At 40.2% G+C, this 27,540-nt stretch overlaps 1 protein-coding gene across 2 annotated transcripts; it reads left to right on the forward strand.

Moving 5' to 3' along the window:
* The first annotated feature begins 620 nt into the window (after positions 1–620).
* Positions 621–27,312, forward strand: LOC124067384 (protein FAM124A). Of its 2 annotated transcripts, none has more exons than XM_046404698.1 (4): positions 621–865; positions 5,598–5,629; positions 19,362–20,128; positions 23,961–24,872. In XM_046404698.1, the coding sequence occupies exons 1-4, from the start codon at positions 810–812 to the stop codon at positions 23,985–23,987; spliced, it is 882 nt and encodes a 293-aa protein (XP_046260654.1). In that variant the 5' UTR covers positions 621–809; the 3' UTR covers positions 23,988–24,872. The 2 variants fall into 2 exon arrangements, with proteins under 2 accessions (XP_046260654.1, XP_046260653.1); XM_046404697.1 differs by lacking the exon at positions 23,961–24,872 and adding an exon at positions 25,145–27,312 and having other exon boundaries at positions 623–865.
* Positions 27,313–27,540: the final 228 nt, after the last annotated feature.

Genomic DNA, 27,540 nt, shown 5'->3' on the forward strand with positions numbered 1-27,540 from the left:
AAGATTACCAAACAGTGGCCAGACTCACCACGTAGTCCCTGTTCTTTCTTACAAATGAAATACAGACTACTATTTGAAAATACCACAAATAACACCGTGATTTTCATACATTTTGTGAAACCTGATCAGTTATTTCTTCCTTACTTTTATGGTTCTTTTGTTAATTGCTATTTATTCACACTAAAGGGGAATAAATTTGATTTTAATCATCAGCTACCCTTTTGCTCAAGATTTGTTAAACACATGGAATAAATATGTATCATCTCTATCAGTTCTATGGAAGCCCATTTCTGACAATTAAACTAGATGTAATTCTAAAGTGACAAAAATAAAAATAGGATCTTAAGTAGAAATCTTAAGATAATAAGACAAAATTGTGACTGTTTGACCCAAAACCATGAGATTTACTAGAGATAAAAACATTTAGTCATAAGTTTGTCTATTTTTTTTTATTTAGCTTAAAAAAACAATATTTTGACTTATTCTAGATCTAATTGTTATTCAAAATCTAGTATTTATGGGGGAATATTTTATAATCTTAATTAAATTGTCGCCCTTTTGCGCTCCACAGGTAGTAGTCAGATTTCCGACGGCTCAGAAGGCATCATCTCTGAGCGCAGCTGACGCAGAGAAGCAACAGTCAGTCGCCTTTTGCGCCAACTGCACAGCTCGTTGTAAGTCAGGAGTTAGAAACCGGATCGTTCGCACTGCCCGTTCGTCTAGGCTAAGTGATTATTTTCATTTTCGTGTTTTTGAAATCCCAGTTTTTGAAACAATGCAGCTAAGTGCTGATCAGCCGACCCTCTGAGATGGAGAAAACATCAACAGAAGATGACTGTGTGGATTCAGGAGCCGAGACCGGAGGGTGAGCGAAGTAGAGATCACACTGAGATGTGACTGATCCCGAACACCTCCATAAGTGAACATTTGGACAACTTTTGCATGTTCATATGTGCTGACCTATATATATATATATATATTTACCTCTTTTTAATGAGTGATTAAATGTCGATGAGATTTAAAGAATTTAAATTAGGTTACATCCATTACATGTAACCCTCGGAACTGAACTTGTTTTATGGAAAAACAACTACTACAACAAAGTCTCCAGTCATTCATTCATTTATTCCAAGCAGAGTGTTTTCACATGTCTAGGGTGTAGGAAGTGTTTTCCTGTAACGATGCTGCGAAAGCTCCACTGTGTCAGACAAACAAAACGGCATGAAATCGACTGTTTTCGATATGAAGTTTGGTGTTAAACATCTCAGCAAACCCGGACGTATCTGCGGCGCATAGAATAAAACAAAACAGACACCAGTAGTAGCTGTTTATACTATTCTTATTCCAAAAGACTTCTGCATATTATAGTCAATAACTGGTACCAGTTATTTATTTATTTATTTATGTTGCTGTTATTCTTGGATTGCATGCCGAACTGATTTATTTGATGAGGGCATTTGGATTTGAGTGAACCTAATTCTTTAGTGGAAAGCTAAATCTTCATCACTAATTTTATTCTTAGCTTAATGAGAGTACAGCCATGTACATTCACACTGCAGGTGAAGCGTAATTCAAGAATGTTTTGCGCAAAGAGAGTTGCGTGACTGTCGTGTTTCTTCTTCTTTTCAGCCTTTAGACAAAGATGAGCGTCAGTTTCTCCTGCGGTATGTCACTGCTGGGTGTAGTGTTGGTGTAGTGTTGTGGTAATGACGGCCCTGTGTGACCATGTGTGTTTAGTGACAGACCCCCTTAACCCCTTTGAAGACACCATCAAACTGAGCACATATATTTTTAAGTTGAGTATTTTTGTATTTACCAGGAGGATCTGACTAGTCACAGGACAGGAAATAATTTTAAAAACAATCAGCCTTTTTAATGACTCTTAAATCTGTATTATATATAGATATATATTTTCTTTCATGTCTAACTATGATATACTCCCTTGCAGTTTTAGGCCAGTGTAATCATACTAAATAAAGAGTCCATTATTTATGAAGGACAGAGCTGTTTAATTAGCACCCTTAAACCAGATTCAGATTTAGATTTTATTTTATTGTTCCTGGGCAGGTTGATGTTAAAAGCTGTTAAAAGTTAAAAACAACATTGAAAGCACTCATGTACATATGAGGAGTGGAGCGTACAAAATGAATTAAATTAAATGTAATATAGCAAGCTCAAAGAAATGCATGAGAGACATTTTACAACAGCAGAATAGACTAAACATTCTAAAAGCCAACAACATATCAGGCTTCTATAGTTGAAAGTCAGTACGATGGGAAAAGTAATCTGACATCAGTACTGAAAAGCCCTTGTTGTCAGAGTCACCGGGGACCAGGGTGTTTCATGAGCTATGAACTGGAACCAAACACCGTAATGTGTGTAAGAGAGCATGAGCTTCATGGGAAAAGCAGCAGAGACCCTGGTGGAAAGTGCTGATGAGCAAGGAAAAGCACGGAGGTCCAGCTGATAACCAGAGTGCAGCCACCTCCATCAGGTCACATTCTCCACCTCTACTGCCTCACTCCACTTCCTGTTCAGCCCCCACATCCATCCAGACTAGAACTGCAACGGTTAGTCAGTTAGTCATTGAAAGAAAATTAGTTGCCAATTGTTTAGATAATCAGTTAATTGTTTTAGTGATGTTTGCTGTTTCCAGCTTCTTAAATGAAAGGATTTGCTGCTTTTCTTTGTGATAGTAAAAGAAAAGGCCCTTGATTTTTGGACTACGCTAATGTGTCCAATATAGAAACATCAACCAGACATGCAGTGTTGTGTTTTCAGCTTGTTCTGCTTAATTCTTCTCAATCAATGTAGCTTTAGGATTTTCTGACAATAAACCTCTTAGTTGGTAATGACTGTCCCAGCGCCAGTACCATAACAATGTCGTAGTTTCACAGGACGATGCGGCGAGTCGGGCTCAGTGGTTTATATGTAAAAGCTATATCAGCATGGGAACCTGTGGTTTGTGTTCCATCACCTACCATCACCCACCTACCTATAAGTCAGCATGGGTTCCTTTAGACCAGGACTGTGATATCCCCCAAACATGATCAGGCTTTTAATGTAGTGGTGGCAGATCATGAAACGCTCATATGAGTCGCTGTCTGAACCAGTGCGAGGATTTATTGCTTTATGTTTAGTTTGTCTCTGAGCCACCCTCCATTCCCACTCTGCTGAGTATTCCCTCCCTGCATCTCCACCATAATCAAATAAGAGACACCCGAGTCTGTTCAGCTTTCCACATGTCAAACAAGCCTTTCAGACCTCATTGAGAGCCCATCAGGTCACTCCGAAGTCAAACGTTTTGTGCATGACCGGGCCGCTGCCTGTCTTTGCTTCACTTTGAGTTTATTGTCTTTGGACGGAGATGAAGCGCGGCAGTGTGGCCAGACAGAGAAAGCCAGGCGAGATGTTAAGTGGCACTGCGCTGAGAGTCCTGCCAAAGACACACCCAAGGGAGCCATCGCGCACTGCTACCTCCAACTCAACAGAGTCATAAACCTTAAAAACATTTTTCTTGTCTTTTTTCCACATTTTGTCATTTTTCTCTGTTCACGCAGGGACAAAGTCCATGAGTTCTACTCTGTGTCTTTTTGCTGTACCCTTCTGGTCATTGATTATCTGCTCTTTGTGTTTGTCTTTTCCTTTGCTCCAACCCAACGTTTTCCCCTCTGCAGTGCCCCATCATCTTTCCTCCTTACCTTTCTCTGCTCACCTCTGCTTCTTCTCACACTTCCATCCTTTCCTTTCTCTTCACCACTAATTCCTTTTAGTTAGATTGATAACCTCCTGCTGCAGGAAACATACTCACTCCTCTGTTTCCTGCTGTCTTGTAGCTCCGGAGGCCTTATTAGTTTAGAGACAGAGTCACGGGGAGGGTGTGTGTGGAGGAGCAGTGGTTCTCTGGTAGTCAGCTGACTCCTGTGGGACTAATAATCTCAGGTGTATGACAGCTGAGGTTTCATGGATGGCTTTGAGGATTATAGTATGCGTAGGACACATCTAGATCCTCAGTCAGTCTTGCTGTATGTGGGCATACGTGTCTCTTGTATGTTTCACCCACATACACATATTCATGTAGTTATTTAAACTGTCTTAAATCTTATCTGTGGAGATCAGATAAATGGAAAGCTACTTCTATTGCAGCTAAAGATCCAAGCTTTAGACTAGACATGTCTCTTCCATGAATGAGAATGCGTGTGTGTAGAGTAGTGGAAGAAGTAGAAGTAAACAACACTTTGGAAATGCGCTTATTCGCCTCTTGCAAATAATTGCATCAGCACAACTGTCATGTCTGTCTGTTAAGAACAGAATTCAAGATGTAACTTATCTTAACTGAACATAAAGATTAGAAGCAGGGGAGACATGTAGTCTAAAAATCTATTTACCATTATAATAAATACGTAAAATAAAACCGTTATAATATACCGTGTTTGTGTAACCCAAACAGGACAATATGTGATGGTTACTTTGTCACAGCCAGTACTTGTGGAACAACTAGTTATGTAATTTAGAGGCGATGGAAGGTGTGTTTTTCCCCTCAGACAAAGCTGGGTTAACTGTTTTCCACGGTCCAGTGTTTGTGCTAAGCTAGGCTAATCATCTGCTGGCTATACCTCTCTACTTGTGCTGCATTCACACAATACCAGCGGGATGGGAAAAACCATAAAACAACAAAAATTATATATACATTACATATTATTATATGCTATTTTTTTTTAAACTAAACAGAAATAGCTTATGTTAAATTAACCTTAACAGTTGTGTTGATATAGGATTTTATTTAGATATAAGTGCCAGTGATGGCGGCTTTTCAGCCATGTTCTCAACAGTTTGTGAACTTCTTTTCGCCAAATGGGAGATATGTCATCTAAGTCCCTGAAAGAAAGCAAATACATCCCAAAAATTGTTTAAGTAAAAGCGTCTTAATGTCCTGCATTCAGAATGTACTGATTTGTCTGATAATGTACTATTATCAGAGTTTCTAAATAAAAATTACTCATTGTCACAATAGGCCCTTCTCAGCATATCACTGAATATACATAGCTTATTGTTGGATTACTGGTGCATTAATGTGTAAACAGCATTTTATTGTCATGGCGAGCTGAGATTAGTATCTTTACTACTTTAGATACTAATACAGCCATTTATTCTATAACATTGCATAACTATAACTGCATTGGATTTTAGAAAGGTACGGCAATCTGCAAAATAGTGATGTAATACAAATAAAGTAGCTTAAAACAGAACTACTCAAGAAATAAATACAAGTATCTGAGCATTTTATTTGGGTGTGGTGGTAGTGGACAGTACTTGATTGGATGTCTCTGTGTTTAAGCCCTTCAGATAGAAACTGTTGTAAAATGTCTGTGTGCATTTTTGGTGACCTTTCCAGCTGGACCGCTCCCACTGTTTAGCCAGATGTCAGCACTTTATTTGAAATACGAGTGTGTCATCCTCTAAATCATGTTGATTGTACTTCAGACTGTAATATAAACTCCTGTCTCCTTTCTCTGTTTCTTGTCCTCTCTTTCTCTCCATCTGTGTCCACGTTGCTTTTCTCGCTCTTTTTTTCTCTTTTCTGTCGTCCTCTGCAGGTCTGATTACAGTCCCTTGTCCTCAACGAGCAGTAAGTAAACCAATGGCGACACGGCGTTTTGCTAACAGTGGCTCAAACACACAGAGATCAGGTCCAGGACTTTATCTCCCTAATACACACTGACAAAATAAATCCACTCATGAGGGAGGACTCGTGTGTGTGTGTGTGAGAGAGAGAGAGAGTGTCAGGCACACTCTTCTACATAAGCAAACGTTTACTGTGATGTACAGGCTAGACACTTTTACAGACTAAATAGTTTTAAAAAAAGCAATAAAAACATTTGCCTTGAGGGGACACATGAAAGTAAATGGAGACCAGTACGCAACTGGACGAGTATCATCAATATTTCCTCTTAGTGTGCTGTGCTTTTAACAAATTAGTTATTTTTTCCTAATTTGCATTTGTTAAGTTTTTCAGTTTTCCACACACCAACAAAGACATTTGCTTCAGGTGTGCAACACCACCATTTTCTGGGAAAACAGGATGACAAGCAAAGAATAATGAGAATGTGAAATTTGGTGTACCGGGGTACTCAACAAATCATCATCATTTCTTACACATGCTTAACGGATGAGTGCTTTGCTACAATGTTATTTTGGTAGGCTTGTTTGTGTCAGTGATAATCAAAACTCAAAATGAGGACAAAATTATCTGCAGTGGCTGTGGCTTTTAACTTTTTTTGATACATTTGTGATATTGATATCACAATATGATATTGATGGCATGTGATAGTGATAAAATCTGACATTCTGACACTTTTTTTGGTATTGTTATTGAAGTTTTATTCATACTGAAGAACATGTGGCTGGACAGCAACTGCTCAGAGACTCCTGTTGTATTTCTTGCCAAGTCGCTGGAAATCATCTTCCTAAACAAACATTATGAATTCAGATCAGCTGCTTCAAATAGTTAAAATTGTTCTAAGTGCTAGTAGTGCTCGAACTATGAGGTCGCCATTTACTGCTGAGTTACCCTTCTCGTGATTTTGTGTGAATGTGTGCATGACTGTGAAGATGTGTGTTTGCAGAGGTCATGGTTTCTCCTCAGTCCGGTGGCCAGGACTCCAGGCCTTTCACAATGGGTGGATTATGTCCAATATTAGGCCATTAATCTGGTCTACAGGAAGCTATGTTGTCCCACCCGCACCACACCCGCCAGTTAGGAAGCATAGGACCAGATGCGCGCACACACACGCCCACACACACACACAAACATCCAGTGATCCAGCAGTCCGCTCACCCCCATGTTTCCTGTGTCTTTCCAGTATCAGATGAGCTTGTGCCCACTATTGTCTGTGGAGGTCAGCAGCTGTCTCTTGGTTTGCTGCCTGTTTTTTACTGTCACCCCAAAACAATGGAGTTGAAGAAAATATTGTCAAAGTATTGAAAAATAACATCTAAAAAGTTTAAAAGCAACTTGTCCCTGTTGCGTTATGTCCCAGGGTAATCCACACCACACACCATCAACAGCGTTAACAGGGAGTCTATCTGTAGCAGAAAGTGGTGAAAACACTGGAACATAGGATTCTCTCTCAGGGCTTCCAACAGTGGTGATCTGTAAAACTACAGACAATCCCAGCTAGTACGACTTTAATACTAGTTCTGACACTCAGTACTAGTTTATGAGACATACACATCCTACAGACAGGCGGACAAAGCGAACGAATTAGCATCAGTTCATTTGTCAAACTGAGGCTCACTAATGACCACAACAGAAAGGACAGGACAGATGGATGCAAACTGCTGCAATGAAAGAGTTTCCACACGTGAAAGGACAATATAGAGAACTCATCTGTCTTAGCGCTGTGTGTGGCTGTCTGTCTTTGTCCTCCATGTGTGTGTACTCATGCATGTCTGTGTGCACTGACAAGTTCATTTGCAAAGGTCCATGCAGCATCAGTCTCCCTCGCCTTCTGCCTCAACAGAAGTATATTTAAGTTCTGGTAGAGAGGGTACTTTTGTTTATACAGGTGGTCTTAACCCCTGACCTTTCACCTCAGCCCAGGCCAGCCATGAGCCCCCTGCAGACAGACTGATATCATGCTAAACCACCAAAGTCAGTCTGACTGAGGTTATACTCCATTTTAGATCCTGTAGGTGTAACAGAAACTGGAGGAATTCAACTGGCTCAGCCTCAGGTATGAAACTGAAACTATATCAGTTTGTGTGAATGTAAATTTAACAAGCATTAAAATGCCAGTCATTTCTGGACAGTGAGTCTATTTTTGAATTTATCCATCTTCTGAAGAACATGCTTAATACATTGTGAGTGCTGTTGGGTGTTTCAGACACCCTCACCCCAGTAACCAGGGCGAGCTTTATCAAAGCTCAGCCTGTGTGCAAGTGGCTTTCTACTGACTCTACAGGTCGGCCGTTTTCAGCCAGAGCCATCTGACATTATCTCTGTCACCTCTGTGTTACTGTAAATATCTCTTCTTCTCGTGATTCCATAAGGCCCAGTGTTCCTGTGGTAGTAAGATAATTTAGGCTGTGGATACACACAAATAAACACATTCATTGTTGGTGTTTTTAAGGGATTGGTTGACCAGACAAAAAATATAGAATATCAGCAGCTTTTTCCTTTAAACTTGAAAATCAAGTTGGAAGCAGCACTGATGTGGACTCAACAAGTAAAATAATAAAATAAAATTTTGAAGAATTACTTCTCAACTGTATTGCTGGAAAAGAGTTGAAACGAGTCAACATCTCTCAGTAACTGACAAAATTACCTGTCAAGATGTGGGGTTTTTTTGTTGTGAATAGACTTGAGTGACACATTCTCATACTTTTGTCTGGTCTGTCTATTTATCTATTTAACATCTTTTATAAAGCTAAATAGTTAACTTTTGGTTAAAAGTAACTCAAAAGATGTGTAAGATGAAAGATAACTCACACATAATCTACAGTAGTTTATGCAGTATTGCTGAGTGAATCCAGTCAGGAAAATGGAACATATGACTATTTCTAGCATGTGGTGACTGTACCGCTGCCACCTCTGCATTTGGAAAATTTAGCTATAACCTCTATGGAGTTTTGAATTTATATGTAGCCTTTAAAAGGTTTCATATGCAAAGTCTTGTGCATTAGTTTTATCGCTCAGAGTAAAAGTTGGGATCTGGAATTTGGAGCCGCAAGAGCAACAAAATGCCAAAGTGTAATCTATCTTTTGTGTGCAGCATCTTTGAGTTTTCAGCTGAAGTCCCACCCCAAACACTTAACCATGCAACCTCACTTTCTATTGGTCACAGCAAATGAGTGTGCGCTCAGCCTGGCTGACCTGTGACCCTACCCCCAGTGGTTTTCTGCATGTGTGTGTGCACATATAACACAGAGAGGGTCCGGCTGTCAGAGTAATGAATGTTGTGGGGTGAGAAGAGAGAGGTCAGACTGTAACAACACAAACACGCTGAGACACAGATGTAAATACAAATATAATAACAGAGGCAGACTTGTGTGTTTTGTCACATTTGAATACCCAGCAAATATACTGTATATATATTGATTACTTGCAGATGTAGAAAACTTTACCCTGCATCTATCACCCAAAAGAGGGAAAAATTTGGATGACTGATGAAAAGAAAATGCGAGATGGGTTGAGGATATCCAAATTTTACAGGTAGTGGGAAGCAAAACAAAAACTGTGAAAACATTTCTCCCTGAGAATGAAATCAAGAATGAAGGAAAGATTTCAAAACAGTGAGTAATTTAGATGTGCATCAGCATATTGAGCAGTTCAGTGAGTGCTTTGTACCACAGAGAGCTAGACAGGATTGATAGTGGTCTAACAACAGCCTGGAGTCACCGGTTGACACAGGGGATTTATTTTCAGGGATCAGGCTGTCACCAGCAGATGTTTGCTCTGAAACAAACTCGTGTATTTGCGTGTATGAGTGAATGTGTAAATGTCTCTCTTTTACTGCATTCATGCTGTGAGTGTGCAAGCACTGACAGGGTATCAAACCTGAATGTCTTTTTGGAACAAATTAATTTAAGAGAGTAGCAGATACTGAAAGTTGTTACCAAATATTTGGTTCAAGCCTTAGTCTAGTTTACTTTTTCTCCTTCTTTGATCAAAACCAAATTATTAATCAATAATTATTAATTAACAAACTAATATTGCCCACATCCCAGTCATACTCTAAATTGAAAAAAAAAGCAAACACAAAAAATAAGCTATTATGCAAAGGAGACAACCACAAAAAAACAAGGGGTGCTAAAGGAGTGTGAAACGAGAGTGAGGGGAAGCTCAGCTGCATTCAGGACCAAGCAGATCCATCAAGTTGTTGACGTTATTCAGAAATCTAACTCTCTCCAGTTTGATATGCTGTAGAACCTCTTAAATCCAACTGCCAATTGTGAGTCTGTGTGGAGGGTGGTGGGTATGGGGAGCTACATGCTTCCACTTAAAAAAGGATGAGACGTCAGGCCAGTAAAGCTACTTCATGCTTCGGTTGGAATGCCAAATTTCATTATAACTGGATTAGTTTTGATCATCATGTTGTTGGCATCCTGTAAGGTTTTAAGTATTTTTTTCCAGTAGTGTGTAGCCTGGAACAGGACCGTAACATATGCATGAAGTTAGCGGGTGAGTGTTCGCACCTGGTACAAGTGTCACAATGAGTGGACCAAGTCGAGAAAGTGATTCCATGTTTCTTCTGGTAGCTCAGTTCCGATGCCCGCCTCCCATGAATGTTTTATGGAGAAAGAAGACCTGTGTTGAAAGAGTCAGTGCAGCCATAGTAGACGTGAAGCATTGTTGGTGTAGATCCAGATATTAGAAGATATCTATTAGTGACTCGGATGTCTATTAGTTGTGCAGCTGATGTTGCTCCACTCATTTTTAGTGCCTTCACTTCCTCATACAGAAGCTAGCGGATGATTCTGGCGGGTCAGAGCACGTTGCCTGCAGCTTTTCATCCGGACAGCTTACCGAGTTGTTCCTTCTTGTACCATTAAAAATGTACAATGATATACTGATGTAAATCTGCAGAAAATTATCAATAATTCAATTAGTAACAGAAACGTTTTGTGGCCACATCAAAGCACTGACCTTGGCAGAAAATGCACTGTATTTCCTGTGGATGCTTCATAATAAAAGCCAGCCTATGGATTCTGAGTGTAATGCCGTTAATGTGAGCATGCAGTAGTAGTTTGGTTTGCATTATCTTTGTACAGCCCCGATGCAGTTGTTGAACAGAAAACAACAGACAAAGGCTGATAACAATTAGATATAATTAGACAGAATCTTTTGTCTGTTTGTGAGTAATCTGAGCTGCACAATAAAACTGGACTCTGGCAGATGCCATGAAAACCACCACACAGAGTGAGATTTACAGAATTTAATGGTTTCTACTGAAAAGCTGCTGGTTGTGAATAGTATCAGTGATGGCATTATACCAAGTCTTTGTAATGTATCTATGTCTGTGTCTCCGGTCATGTTAATCATGATTGTTGAAATCTGTTCAAGTCGTTGGCAGTAAAATAATGAGTCTTTACCACAGAGTGAAACGCTCCTCACTGTGTGTGGATCCAGCAATGCCTGAGGCCCTGCTCTTGTTATTTCAGCCCAGACAGGCAGCAGATTAGGAGAACCAGGAACACATGTGAATGCAAGTTGCTCAAATCCACTCTCCAAAATTTGTACATGACCCACACTGTTGTATATCATTCAGTGGATTAAACGCTTACCGGTGAAAGTGCAGGAGCCTGTAAAGTTTTACTTCCTTCCCTCAAATAATTCATGGTCTGCTGTGGTTTTGAGCACGAAAAACTAGATGAACATCATGCAGACGTGAAACTCATACATGTGCAGATGGATATGCAAATAGAAACTGTATTAAGTTACAAAGATGTGTACATATATATATATTATTCTTCACATTTCCATCCATGTACATTAAATTTTTAAATTTGAGATTCCACTGAAGCCCTTGTGTACTGCAGCAAAGGGCTGGCCAGATATGTTCACACATATTTTCTTTATTTAAAATTAAAATATTTTGTTGGACTTGAATTTGTGTTCATTTGTGTTGTGGTACATTTATAATGATTTAATTTCTAGTGAGATTTTTTTGTAAATGGCATAGGTTTTGATTAGTAGTTTAGTGTTTCACCTGTCACTGGGGAATATAATTAAAGCAGAGCACGGCTAGAGAAATGCATGTGATCTAGCTGTGTTCTGCTTTAATTATATGGCTCACAGTGACTGTGTTTAGTCTTTCATTTAGTTTGTGATATAGACTGGCGGTTCTTATATACATCCAGTTAACTTCTGTTTCTCTCCTTGTCTCATGACAGAATCGGAGCCCTTTTCCATCCAATCATTTGTTTACACTGTTAGATTCACTGCAATAGAGAGCCGGGGTTGTGGCGAACAGAAGGTTTACAGTGGAGATGACTGCAAGATGTGTGTTACAGAAAAGGAGAAAACTGCCTTGTCTTTCTTCAACTTCTTCTGATGTCATCTACTCTTTCAATGCTGCAAACATGTAGAATAAAACCCAAGCAGTCAGTAAGAGTTTCTCTAGTCCTCACTTCGTAGCTCCGACTTTTAATTACATTTTTTGGAACTCTGGCTACACACATAGCTGAACCATAAACACTTACCTCAAAATCGTAAATTCAGCCTCAGTACATAAATCACAACATCACAACTCTTTAAGTGTTTTTAAAAAAGATGCATTATATGTATTTACTCTCACATTTCATCATCAGTAACAGCTGTAGATCCGAGTTGAGTTCTTCCTCGCACTTTGCTTCGGCGACAGTGTGGTGTTTATTACATCCTTACTGGTTAGAGTGAGACCTGAGCGTTTGTCTCTTTGACTTTCATCAGCACAGACTCAGAATTAACACTCAATCTCTGAGGAAGGTGACGCACATGTCTGTATTAAAAGGACAGCACTGAGTATCCTTTTACACACCAAACTGCTCAGAGTGGAATGAGCCAAAGCACTTACAGCCCAGCATCAGATTGAATTGATGGATCAAGGACCACCTGTAACAGCTCAGCTCAGCACACACACACACACACACACACACACACACACACACATACTCCTAGTGCTTGTCTCCTAGCTGAGTGTGGTGTATAGGTTCCAGGCTGTGCTATAAAGCAACTTGGATTAAGTGTTACCAAATGTGTGTCCTCAGAAATAATGTTTGGTCTATGACTGCAGATAAAATATGCTGCAGTCAGCCGTTTGTTAATGGTTTAATTGAAGCAGTTCTGTTTATCAGCTTTGTTGTGGGAGCTTCATGTTAATGAGTTAGTGAGTGTGTTCTCGCTGAGTGCACATTCAGCGTAGCCAGTAAGTAGTTGCACAGCGAAATATGTTTTGTTGTTTTGGCTCTGCACTCTAGAACATTGGGTTGAAAACGACTATGAGGTTTAGCTGGAGGTTTTCACTGGTCCACTTCATTCCTTCTAAGTAAGATCCAGCCCGGAACTAACAAGGGATCCCCTTTATAAAACAGACGTGAGATCAAATTTGATCTCAAATACGACAGAAGCAGAAAAACATGTATAAGCAGTTATTTCAAAAACCTTACTTTGACATGGAAATGATGTAATCTGTCATCTGTAATCAGTGATTTTCCTGTTGATTATGTAGGTGTATCGTAGTTTGGAATGCATGTGCACCCAAAGTGATAGGACTTATCAATTACAGAGGCAAGGAATTAGCAGATTACTTTTCCACACACTACATCACTTCATCTTTCCATACTGAATTCTCAAGTTAGACCATTTCTTTCATTTGTTTGTTTGTTCTTTCTTTCTTTCTTTCTTTCTTCATTTGTTTTGTTTCAAATCTAATATATTCTAGTGCAGCATCATAACTCCAAAAAAGCCCAAATACTTGCAGAGTGTCTTGTATGTTTTAGATTGTGTAAAAATAGACTGAAATAAGGTCACAGCATTTGTCCCTCTACTAAGCCTAGCTGCCTTGTCCCAGGTCTGTCTGGATGGCGAAGGTCACATGCCTTGCATGAAGTTGGAGTGACTAGGTTGACTGGCTTTGGTCTCCTCACTAAGCCTCCCCTTCTAATCTTTCCCCACAACAGTCTGTCGTAATCTATCTAATCTATCTAACTCTTAAAGTCCCCCTTCAGTCTTCTTATTCCTACAGTTGGATGTTTGAACTTCACTGTGCAGAATGGTGTATGTGTAGAATCTGACACTATGAAACTGCTTTCACATTCATCTGCTGAAAGTGTAAATTTTCTCTCTTCTCACTGGAAACTTACTTGACGAGGCAAGGCCTGCAAGCATGATTTGTGATATCACAAATAGTTTGGAAGTCAGTTCTGGTCCAATATTGAACTTTCAAAAGTGTGATGTGGAAAGTTGAACCAGGGCACATACACTGAGACTTTACTGTGAAGTAGGAAATACCTTTTTCTTTTTTTAATTTATAAATGAATGAAACAAAATGGGGGCAGCGTGGTGGTACAGCTTTATGTGGAGTTTGCAGGTACTCCAGCTTCCTCCCACAATCCCAAAAACATGCAGATTAGGTTAATTGACTACTCTACATTGCCCTCAGGTGTGAATGTGTGTCTCTCTTTGTGTGTCAGCCCTGCAACTGACTGGAGACCAGTCCAGGGTTTACCCCAACTCTCGCCCATAGTCAGCTGGGATAGGCTCCAGCCACCCCACGACCCTGACGGATGTATAAAGGGATGGATGAAAGAAGATGAATTAAATTTTCTGAAAATTGTAGCTTCTGGAATTTTTGATGAGGTAGAAGATTTTAATGTGCAGATTACACTTGATTTGCTGAAAAAACATATTAGAAAGTTATCTTTAAGTATGGAAATAATAGCTGCAGTGCCAGAAAAGAGTGGCTCCACATTTTGATCTGATTGCTTTTACCTTCTATGAAACATTATGGTTGGCTGTATACACACTGAACTGTCTCTGTCAAATGAGAAGTGCTCAAAGGATGAGGCTGGACTTATTCTATATTTTTCTTACTGTCAGTTAAACAAAAAAATGTTTAGCTGTCTGGTCAAAACATTACTGCTTTGGTTCAGAGACCAAAACCAGAGAAAAGGAGAGTGAATATCTGACTTAACATTCATCAACATGGTAACTAAATGAGTGATAACTCCTTTGTATCCGCTGTTTAGCAACAGTTGGCTAACAAGTCTGCCACACAAATGCAAAATTACATGGTATGTCAATGTTTTATTCACATGTTGTTTCTGGTGCTCCCAAGTGGCCTAAAAAGAAAATTATTGCAATCTTAATACGTGTCCTATGTACAGTTAGTTTACATAAGAGACTTAGATCTTAGCACAATCTGAAACTTCCATCTGTTTTGTAATTATGAGAATTAAGTAGTTCATATTTGACTGAACCTACATATTAGAGTCAAGACTTTACATTTTCATGTCCTTGGCACCAGTCAGTCTGACGTACAAGTGTTGGAACTTGCATCTTTTTTCCTTTCTTTTCACCAGACGACAAAAAGGGGGCCTCCATCTTGAGTTTCCTCCTTTGGTTGTTTTGACTTGCACCAAGGGCCAACCTAGCTAAAGCTATGACTGCACTACCTACACACAAACACACTCAGAGGCCTTAGCTGAGTTTTCACTGCTAATGACTCTCATATGTGCAGGGGCCACTAGAAGGCGAGTTGTTTTATCTCACGTCATCATCTGTGTGTATGACTGCAAGCATGTGGTGCCAGTTAACACTTGAACGCAGAGCGAATGTAAAAGTCTGTGAGTATTAGAAAAGACTGGCCTGTCTATAAATGTGCAAATTGATTTGGTGTGTGTTGAGGATGGCTGTGCACATGTATGAGTGTGTATGTAGTCAGTTAAGTCAGCTTCAGTTTGAAGACTCGAGTGGATTAAAAGCTTAGAGACACACTCCTCCAGAGCTTTACACACAAACTCGCTTCATTCCCTTCACAGGATTGGAGTGACTTAATCTCTAATTTATTCTTCTCTGTACCAGCGTCTCATTAACTGTTATTGGTAAAGCATCAGCTTGAATGTTCCAGGTATTGATTTGTAGCTTAAGTGTAAAATATACAACTCAGTACTTTGTGTATGTGACTACTGGCTCTGCTGTAGTTGAGATAGATGCATTTGTGAATATTCAGTTTAGATTTTCAAGCTTTCTTGACTCTTGAAAGGATTTATGTATGTGTGTATTTCAATGAGTTAAGTCAACCGCAAACAAATGAATTTTTTCAAAAGTTCTAAGAAAAATCTGAAGAACTCTTAACACAAATATATTAAGTGAAGGTTGCATTAACCGATAAAAAAAGACTTCTTAAGACGTAATCAATCAATTTTGGTCTCAAAAATTTGGATATATAGAACATTCATGTCTGTCCCCCCAACCTCCTCTTCAGAAACTCTCACACAATGTTAGATATAGTTGTTGTTGTTGTTGTTGTTGTTTTACTCGTATTAGCTATAGCTGCAAAAATAGGAACACATGCGGATCTAGTTAGGTAACCTTGCCGTCAACGATCTTCAAAGTTCAAAATCAGTTTTTGCTCTTGCTGTCAGAGTGACAGTGCGAGATAAGGAAAGAAACAGACACAGCAGTAAGATGCAGGAATTACCACACAAACTAATCAGCAGCACCCCAAATCATTGAAATGAATGAGAAAATTGCATTTTTAATGCAGCGCTGTTGTGATTCTTAGAATTTGACCAAGTCTGTCAAACTTTTTGTACTTGAAGATTTTGTAATGACTGGTGGTACAGACTTAAGTCAGCAGGCGAAGAGAGAAAGGTACAGTTATTTGAGGTTGAAGACCCTGTACAGAATTTTAAATACCCAGTTTGATGTCAATCATCCATCTGTTTCAAACAGTGCGTTTGGTGTTTGGTGTCAGTTCGACGCCATGGACATATATGTATACTGATTCTAATGCGATCAGAAATAAATGGGTGTGCTAGTCTGTCTGTGGCCTCGATCCTGACCCAAACTTAGATTCTTCTTTAATCCCTGAGTCATTTTAGTTAGTAGCTTCCACAACTTTGGAGAGATGAGGAGACATGAAATGAAGAAAGAGAGAGACAGGGAAAGGAAATGATAAGAGAGAAAAGAGGTAAACACATGAAAAAATCCAAAAATGAATGTGCAGTGGTACTGAAAAATGTAATGTGTGGATAGAAAGGAAGAGTTAGGGTGAAAGTTTTCTTTTAGAAGCAAAATAAGTAATTGATGATATCATCATATTTGCTGCTCAGTTTGCTCTATTGTTTATCATCAGTTTTAATGAGTCAAATATCGGACAGTTTGGACACAGGTCTCTGTTCTTGTTGGGATTGTTTTAGGTGCAGACTCATGCAAAAGGACAGCGTGAGAACAGTGTGGAGTAGGAGTTACTGTCAAGACATCAAGTTGCCTGTGTGACAGTACAGTATGCTGTACAGTAAATACCCTTAAAGATCCCTGTTATCCCTGTGTTTGGTGTCTTGATGCCAGCTACATATCAGGGAGACAGACACTGATTCTAATGGGATCAAGCTGTCACTAATGAGAGTGGTGCCTTGTGTGTGTGTGTGTGTGTGTACACGTATTCCTGCAGTTGTGGGGACAAAAATGTGTTTACACAATCACATTGTGGAGACCCACAGTGTCCTCACAATGTAAATCATTAAATATTATGATGAAGACTTGCTTTAAGGTTAGCTTGAGGTTAGGGTTAGGTTAATGTAAGGGTTAGGCAAGTGAATGTAAGTCTATGTAATGTCCCCAAAAGTGATGGCAGCACACCTGTGTGTATGCATGCATGCGTGTGTGTCCGTGTTGCTGTATGTTGGGACATCTGTGCCCTGGCATCCAGCATAAACCTGTAGCAGATCTGTCTTGATCCTGCTGTGTTTATCTCTTCTGACCTACATGAGGACACTTTGCATTAAGGCTCGCTCATTGTTACTGTATGTATGTTCAATTGTATATGTCTCCTACTACACGTTTAATTGCAAGGATACTGTCCAACAAATGAGTGGTGAAAACTGACAGTGAAAATAATTAGATTGTCACATATTAAATAAGATTATAGCCGAAATGCCTCTAACATCAAAACTCTCGCCTCATTTCCACAGCCCTTGGCAGCCTGTGACTTGGCAGTTTATCTGACCAAAGGAACACATCCTCATCCTGTTATGCTGACTTTCCATATTGTAATTTTTACTATTTTGGTGTGTTCTTTACACACAACATCATTTTTTATGTCTGTCCATCCAGGAAAAGTGATCCCTCTTCTGTTACTCTTCCTCACCTTTTTGTTTTTCTTTCAAGGTTTTTTTTGCGGGGGGGGGGTTCCTTGTTCCAATCGAATATAAATATTCTCGATATCTCGGTAGTCTCAACTGCATCCTTAAAATGTTAGCATACTAATTTTCTTTGAGAATAGACCAGAAATGATGCAGCTGCTTTTCTCAACTACTCCTGACATGAACCATACTGTTTTAATCTATGCATGGACAAAATATGTACTGGTACTGGTTCTGTGCTTGTCTTGCAGTGGTTATGTTAGTGTTGTGTATCATTCTGGATCCTCAGGTGACTATTGTTACACCTCTAATGGCCACCAAGAGTAATGCTCCCTTGTAATCTGATCTTAACATTTAGAAAATGTCACCACTTTGGTCAAGTAGAATTTGTTCTTTTGCAAAGGCCAGAGGGACTCATGAGACTAAACCTGTCCCTGTTTGGCCTCTCTGTTTCACGGAGGGATTCTGGCAACAGCCAAATGGTCTGCTGTGCCAGAGACAAGAACACTGTGTGTCCTTTCCCAAACTGCATCAAAGCAGACACGAAATGGGACAAGTCCCCCGAGAAGTCAGATAAAGACCATAGGAAAAGTGCTCCAAAAACAAAGAATGAGGGAACATGGAGATGAGGAGATACAGTGTGTGTGTACATGTAACATGTAAGAATGAAAACAGTGTAGTTTGGGAACATTTTAGTGGAAGTGTTGCAGTACCTGTACCAGGATACCGAGCTTTTCCAGGTCAGAGGTTCAGAGGGAGGCTACACCTGAATGCATCACTCCTGCTGTGGTCTGGAACATTCCTCTAGGCTTCAGTAATGACCTCCTAATGGCACTAATGAGCTTCCACAGAGGAACCCCGCTCCACATGGTTCTGTTGGAAAAGAGATGGGGGTGGAAATGTGGGGTGGGGGTAGAAAGGTAAACATGGAAATTGGAAGAATGGCGGAGTTAGATCTGGATGAGAGAAATGGAGAAGGATAGGAGTGAGAGATCTGGGAAAGAGGGAGGGAATGGATGGAAAACTTGAACCAAAAAGTAAACAAAGGAAAGGAAAAGAAATAGAAAATGTTGAAGATAAAGTATTCCTGGGAATTAATTCATTATAGATGAAACTGAGCTTTGTGTCCTGCCACAGACCTGCAGTTAATGTCTGATCTTGATATTACCCCAACTTTAAATGTTTTAGTTGCTTAAACTCAACCATACCTTAACCTGTCTGCCATACCTTAACTTTTGGTGCCATGCACACATGTAAAGAAATACTTTTTTTTTTTTTTTTTTTAAATATTGACATTGAATGTTATACTACAACTGTAATTGAACCCAACTGGGAGTTTTGTTTGCAGGTGACAGGGTTTCTTTGAACGATTGTAACAATGTCTAGTTTGGTTTTCAACAGGCTGATTATAATTGGATCTCTTCTTCCCCATGTCTTTCTCATCCCATTTCTCTTCTTGCCCTTCTCGTCTTTCCACCTTCTCTTATCTTGTCTTGATGCTGTTTGTGGAGGTGAATTATCCATGGGTGAACTCCAGGATCCCTTTCTCGTCAGCATCCACCTCATTGCCGACCCTGGCCAAGGCAAGTTCCTGCAGCGTGCTGCTGATGCTATGCTGGCGTGGGTTCACCCTGAGTTGCAGCTCTTCCGAGTCTCAGAGCGGGCCTCCATCTCCCAGCGGCCCCGCCACAAGCACCATCAAAATGACAGCCTGGGCGCAGCCTGCCAGCCAGCCCTGGCAGTCATCCTCTTCCTTCAGGAGGCGTACGGCGGTGAGGAGCAGATTCTGATGCTGCACCGCACTCTGCAGAGGCCACCATGGCACTACCACCACACTGAAAAGGTCAGCAATGGGCGGCGGATGCTACCGCTAACACCTTGCAGTCAGGACTTTTTCACTTTGTCTCCTGGCACGCCTCTCTGGGCTGTGCGGCAGGTTCATTACGGAAAAGAAATTGTGCGATTTACTGTTTATTGCCAACATGAGAATTATGTCGACATGGTGCGACTTTACAAGCTGCTGCTTCAGCGGAGAGTGGCGCAGAAGAAGGAGGACTTCTGCTTCTTTGTGGTGTACTCCAACCCAGACATGGAGATCCAGTTATCATTTAAGAGACTCCCGCGAGGTCAGAATCCGGTGGTGCTGGAGTCAGCGGTGATGGAGGTGAGGGTACGAGATGTCGGGGCGCTAGTGCCCCTGTTGCCACACCCCTGCAGCCCAATCAGTGAGGTCCGTTGGCAGACAGAGGACTACGATGGAAATAAGATCTTGCTGCAGGTGAGTGTTTTATGTTTCCTACCAGTTTTTACCTGAGCCATATAAATCTTGGGTGTTTGTGCCATGAACACTACCTTTTTCAGTATCAAATATTATCTTTGACACTATTCTCAGTAAGAACCCTGTAGCCACCAAGCTGCAGGGTGAAGGGGAAGTTTGTAAGAAGTTTGTAAGAAAAACAGAAAAGTCAGTGTCTTGGGTGAAAGAACAAGAGAAGCACAGAGAGAAAGGGAGAATGAAAGAAAGAAAAAATGGCCCAGAGAGGTTCTGCAGCCATAAATAAACTCTAACAGCAGACAAATCAACACTGAGTCTCTTTAATTTGTGCCCCTCTTTAATCCATCTGGCTAACTATAAATGTACCCACCATCATTAATCCATCCAGACTCTAAAAACTTTGCATGTACACATCTGTTTCAAAGCGATCAAACAAAGATGTATGCCACTGGAAATCATGTGTGAATGAACACCCACACACACACTCACTCACTCATTCACACACTCACACCCACACACATCTTGTGTGGAGGGTATCAGTTTCTGAGGGGATATGTGTCCAGGCAGTGGCAGATAAGTAGTTTTGAAAGTTCAAGCCGATTAAGCAGCAGTCCATTACTGGGATTGGAACATCACTGAGGGAAACAATAGTTAATCTATCATGACAATAGACCATATGTGTGATGCTTAACTGCCACCTGGCCTGAAGTCATGTGGTTCTCCACAATGTAACACACTGTTGTCTCTCATTAAATATGGAGCTACAGTCAGCAGCCAGTTAGCTCAGCCGAGCACAAAGACTGGAAACACCAGAAAATATTCAATATGAAGCCAGCCAAATATGAGAGTGGTATTACTATAAGCGAGTATTTTCGGTATAGCTCATGCTTTTGAATATAACAAATCCAAAGCCTCACAGCTGTTGCAAATTCTGAATTTCATTGTCACAACTGGAAACTGAACACTTTACCACAGTTGCCAAATTCATCCAGAATTAACCTCGAATTTAAAACTAACCCAACAGAGACGGCTCAGTGTTTTAAGTGTAATTTTTAGCTTACTGTCAGCGGTGTACATGCTTCAGTTTTAAGCTTTATGACTGGATATGTCACAGCAAAGTACACCTTGGAAGTCATAATTTAGAGTTCTCCAGAAGTACATAGGCTTGTAACTTTTTTATCAAAGAAACCCATATTTGATATTTTGAAAAGCTGATTTGATTACTCAACCAAGCCTTCAGTCAGTCAGCCAACAATCATTGTTAGAACGTTGCATTCACTAAATAATTCTAACCAGATTTTGAGGGTCTGTAGAGTGGGAATCGATTGATCTGCCCATAGCTTTCTTTCTTTATCTCAGTGTCAGAAAATAGTTAGTAATGTTGTGATTTCCCAGGCCCCAAGTTGATGTTTTTAAACTAAACAACAGTCCCAAATCTAAAGGTAGTCAGTTAACTATGACAAATCATCACATTTGAGTGACTAATTGTTTCAGCTTTAGTGGAATTAGAGCACAATCAAACTGCTGAGCATATGAAGAATTAATTTGTTAACTTAAATCACAGATTTTTTGCTTCAGCAGCATGGTGTAGTTGAGGATTAGTGTCCATTGTTCATTGTTGTTTTTGGCTTAGGTCAGATCTCTGGCTGACCTTACTTATCCCAAGATAATTAAGGTTACAAGAGTGAGGGTCTGATCATTGGCATGTCAACAACCTCATTACTCAGCACCCCCTGCTGTGGCTCCTCACCAACATTGTAGAATGTTGTCCTCACAGAAACAGGACAGATCCTGTCATGTCGTATTACCCCGTGGAGGCACACACGCTTTCACAAAAACATGCACAGAAAACAATTTCAGTAAATAGCAGATGTGCGCAGCTGACCTGCAGCATCATTGGGATAACAGTGCACACCAACACACAGCAACGCACACACACCCACACCCACACAAACACACAACACATGCAAACTTGCCCTGCTCATTAGGTTTTAAATCACAACCTGAACAGCAGCCTATTTCTTTCCTGTGTGGGAGAGATAAGTGTGCAGCCAAACAGCAGCTTCAGGGCTCAGAGCAAAGGAAGATGACAGAAGAAGAAAGACAGTGAAGAAGAGAAATGAGAGAAGGATAAACAGGAGGCAGAGGACTGTAGAGGAGGGAGAGCAGAAACAGAAGGCAGGGGAGGCTAATAAGAGAAAGAGGAGACACTGAGCAGGGACACAGGAAAACACTGGGGCTTTGTTACATGCTGTCACTTTTTCTCACCACACACACTGACTTTTGTGCTTTCATCCTCTTGAGGACCCTGGTTTAGACAAAACAAGCTCCTGACTCCCAACTTCAAACCTTCAATAAATAATCTTTTTGACCTCTTATAGGCAGCAGAAACAAGTCGTAAACACAGCATTTACATTTTATGTGATGTTTCTCGCAACTTGATGAATGTAAGTCCAATATCTTCTTTGTTTCATTTCTATTTTTGGTGTGAATCTCAACTCCTGAGTAAAAACATTTTCTCTCTTGCTGCCAAAAAGCTCCACTGTTTTCACCAGCTAGTTTCTAACTATGTCTGCTGAGCAGGTAGTGCAGGGTGAACTTTTAGAGCATTTTCACTTATATATATATCTATATATATATAATTTATTAGTCACTATTTGTCCAAAAGAGCAGATAACGAGACAACTGGTCTGATTGTTTGCCTCTCAATCAGCAATCAGCGGGGCATCCACTCAACATAAATAGATGTCCGCTTCCTTTAACGAGCTCCACTCTGTTGCTATAGAGACACACTGGCCAACAGACAACAGCATTTTTTTTGGTCTACACTGAAATATCTCAACAACAATTGGATTGATTGCCATGAAATTTGGTGCACACATGTATGCCTCCCTTGGACAAATTGTGGTCACAGTTTTGGTGATGCACTGACAAAATTATTATGGCAAATATTTAAATTTGTACTTTGGTTTGTGACCAAGTACCTTCCAAAATTTTGAAATTCCTATCAGTCTCCATTGTACTTCGTCCTGTATTGTGTGCTAATTAGCAAATGTTAGCATGCTAACATGCTAAACTAAGATGGTGAATATTATAGCTGTGCAAAATCAGCCTGTTAGTGCTGCCATTACGAGCACGCTAACATGCCCTCATCAGCAGTCAGTTCAAAGTGAAGCCCCACAGAGCTGCTAGCATAGCTGAAGGCATAGATTTGTTATTTATATTTTTTGGATAGTTACACATTTTTATGATGTACAGTACATACTGTTATTTGACCAGTTTACTTTCTCATAATTAGAACTGTTACTTTTTTAAGTTTTGTATTACTTGAATGATTCCAGCTAAGTAATAAAAAATATTTTTTTTTATTTTTAATGTTAATCAGTTAAGTGTATTGACTATAAACTGATGAAAAATGTCCATCACAACTTGCCAGAACCCAAGGTGGGTTCTGTACATAAAATCAGTCCAGAACGAAAGAGCCTCAGTTTACAATGATACAAAACACAGAAATGCAGCAAACTCTGAACCAGTAAGTTTTTCTTTCTTCATGAATTCTTGCAATGATGAATACATTTGAACTTGAATATGCACTGTATAAATGTTTTGATTCAATCCATGCTTACCACGAATATTTGTTAATATTAGAAATACAATCATGAGGACCCAGTAAATCACAGTTGTTCTCAGGAAAATTTGCTTCCTTGGTATTTATTGTTGGTGAGCCTGAACATATGGAAATCTACAAAGTGTCCTCCACCCTTGTGCTCTTGGAAATAATTGTCCCGAGGCTGCTGTGTGGAAAGTTATTGCTTCTATCTGTATTGTTTGGTAGGAAAGCCAGATGACAGTACAGACATGAGAACTGAAACATGGAGAAGCTATCAACACAGAGAAGAGGAGGGACACATGCAGTTTAATACAAGAAGGAAAAACATAAATGAGAACCTCAACTGACAGAGCAATTACATGAATACTGCAGCAGCTGCAGCTGCCTTACTGGTTATAAAAAAGAAAATATTTCCACATTTGTGTGAGAACAGGGGAATCTACCATAATGTTTTTTGCTTTCCCAGACCTGGTACTTTGTGTATGATAATCAAACTGTAGAGTCGTGATACAGCAGAGTTTCCTGAAAAGGAGTCTGTATTCTGAGATACTTTGGTCCGTGAATCGAGGTGTGATACACATGGGGCTCCTCTGGATGCTGATGAATTCTCCAGCTGCTGGTGTGATTCATAAAGTGGCCAGGGATCGTGCTGGTGGGTGGGGGGGGGCTTTTGTAAACCCCAGGGATTCCCTTGAACCCCCTACCCCCTACTTTTTGCTGCCTGTATGTCACATGAGAAGTGCTTGAGTAGCCATGAATATGCACCTCCTGTAACCCCTGTGACTTCATATTTAGCTGCTTCTTCAGGACAAACAACAAGATGGGACATGTACTCTCTTATACAGCAACAGCACCCTTCTACAAACAAACAAAATATTTGAAAATCAAATTGCTATTACGAAAGGTCATGAATGAAACTACAAGAAGCAGGCACAAGCAGCAAGCAAACAACTGATTACGGGTGTTTCTGCATTATTTATGGCTAACTGGGAGCGGAAATGAGGCTTGTTGCACATGCCCCCAGTTCCTCTGTGACTGAGATTTAGTTAAACTCCAGTCTACCTTTGTGCAGCAGGTGTGTTTTTCAAAAAACATTACATAACATTATTTACAAGCTCTGCCCTTTTAAATGTAAATTTTAAATTTAAAAAGAATTTCCTAGAAACAAGCATTTTTTTTTTGATACAGGTGCCTTTAAGTCTTTAGTTCTTACACTTAATGTAATATTATAGACATTTTCACAGCAGACATTTTGAAATGTTAGACAAGACAGTTTCAAAGACCTGTTTTGTATGCTGTCACCCTAAAATAAGACATTCTGACTTTTTTGCCTCTGGTAAAACTTCTCATGAGATGAAGTTACAGTTACAGTCTATATTTTCATTGGCTTTCTTTTCCTTCCTGCTCAGGTCCAAGGTGCACACTTCAAACACCACCAAGATCCCTACCACGTGTCATCCACAATCACTGAATCAGCCTCCGCTCCGTCCACCTTCACCCGAAACACCGCTTCCCACAGGAGCCGTCGGCACCAGCATCGGGCGACATCTCGTCTCAGAGTCCATCAGACCCCCCATAGCTCCCACCCTCTGGTCTGTGAGGAGCTGGACGAGCAGGACCAGTGGGCAGACCAGCACCACCCGGACAGCTGGAGGACCCAGTGTAGGGGCCACCGGTCTAGCTCACTCTTCTCTCTACCTAACTTGGGCTCAGCCAGTTCCCGCTCCACCTGCTCCTCTCCTGGACCTTCTCCCAGCCCCCATCACAGGACCCGCTCCCTCAACAGGAGCGCCTCCCTCATCCCGCCTTTCCGTCTCAACGTGGATGCTCTGATTGGAGCGGAGGAGACAGATGTGGACACAGGGGACAGAGTAAATCCAGGCAGCAGTGTGGACCTTACAGTGGTGTCTGCATACATCAAACCCAGCCTACCGCAAACGTCTCGGCCATTATCTGCACCTCCAGAAGACGTCAGATCCTCCCTCTCTCCTGGCATCCCAGACAAGGCAGCCACGCTGGGCTGGACTTCTGACAGCTTCACCACCCATGCCCCCTCCACCTTGTTGGGGTTTTGTGTCCAGAGCAGCAAAGTAAATACAAATGCTGCTCCATCCCTTAGCAATTTTTCCGTAAATCAGTCCGACAGCTGCAGCATCTTTAATGGACCAGTTGAAGAGGCAGACAAGGTAGAAGAAGGAGAAGACCAAGAATTCTACATTTGATCTGTTGGCTGAGAGGACTGTCTCTGGTGATGACAGGCTCTACTCTGCCACCTGGTGTTTGACAGTAAAACTAAAATGACATTTTAAGCTGGAGCTTATCACAAAACTTCACATGATTATTATTTTTTGTTTGTTTTGTTTTTTTGCATGTAGATTTAATCTTTGTAAATGTCAGGTTATATATAAGTAAATGAAATTTCACATTTGAAGAACCAATGACATAACTGTGTACAGAAACACCATTCAATAAATATTTTTGTCTGTCACGCTACCACTTTAAGGTAGCCTTGGAACCTTGATTTTCCATTTTATTTATTTTAAAGTAAACATCTATTATGGGTTGAGCATTAATGTGAGAATATATTAAACTGTATTTATATATTGAACATATCCAAACATTATGTGTAGAGTCTGAAGGCACCAAGTAACTTTTCAAATTAGTGAGAAAAACACCAAAGTGATTGACAAACTATTTCATATTTCATGCAAAATTCATGATGGTGTGTAGTTAAAGACAGAAAAAGTTGCTACAAGTTTATGTATCATGAATAAAATAAACTGAATAATCTGAGAGCTGATACCATTATCATTTATCCATTATCATTTATTTAGTGTAATGTTTCTGTTCAGCTGATGAGTATAAGTGTTGTGATTCACTGTCCTTTTAGCTCTGCTTTGGTCTCCACCACCTCCTCACTTTTTGTCTGCTGCATGTTACTCTTTTTCCACCAGCTTCTTCACTGTGTCTCCTGTTTGCTTCCGGACAGGTCGGTGTACGACGGGATTGTCGGAGTATGTCTGCTGGAAACAGCTGTTGCCTGGAACAAGTTTGATGAGAGCACTGAGACTGAACCAACACAGTGAAAGCTGGGGATTGTAAAACCCCTCCATGTCACTCCCAGTGATCCTTTTCACATTACAGTTTAATAGGAAAATGTCACATCAGTGGAAGAAGCAAGAATACAGAGGATGTTAAGAGAAAGTAGTGAATGTAGTCAGCCAGTTTGCTATTCTGCAGATTAACTAGCAGTACAACTATATTAACATATAATTTATTAAGGAACCAGAGAACAAAAATCCCTTCAAACATCTTAAAATAGAGGCCTTAAATACCAGATCTTGAATTCTGTAAATTCCTAACAATTTCCAATTTACACACACACACACACACACACACACACACACACAGAGAGAGAGAGAGACCTTTAATTAGTTTAAACACATGATCTTGTAAATATGCTCATTTGTATGTATGCCTCAAGGTAGTTTTACTTGATAAGACAGGCTGTTTAATTATACCCTAAGTGATTAAACCTCTTAAGAAACAGGGGGAGACTGAGGATTACTTAATTCATGCCAGTTTTGCTATAATTTAAGTGTGAAGAGGGGCTTTTAAGGTTGTATAGTCACATTTGAACTCCAAAATAACAAATGTTGTGAAAGTGGGAAAGACAATCTGGTGTGAAGAGAGCATTAATAAAGAAATTATCACCAGCAAATTCAGAAAATCCAACAGGCACACAAACCTACAGAATAATAATTTTAGTCTTGAATACTCGAGCATCCAGTACAACGAATATTTT

The sequence above is a fragment of the Scatophagus argus genome, chromosome 11 (assembly GCF_020382885.2).
Source record: "Scatophagus argus isolate fScaArg1 chromosome 11, fScaArg1.pri, whole genome shotgun sequence".
NCBI classification, from domain to species: Eukaryota; Metazoa; Chordata; class Actinopteri; family Scatophagidae; genus Scatophagus; species Scatophagus argus.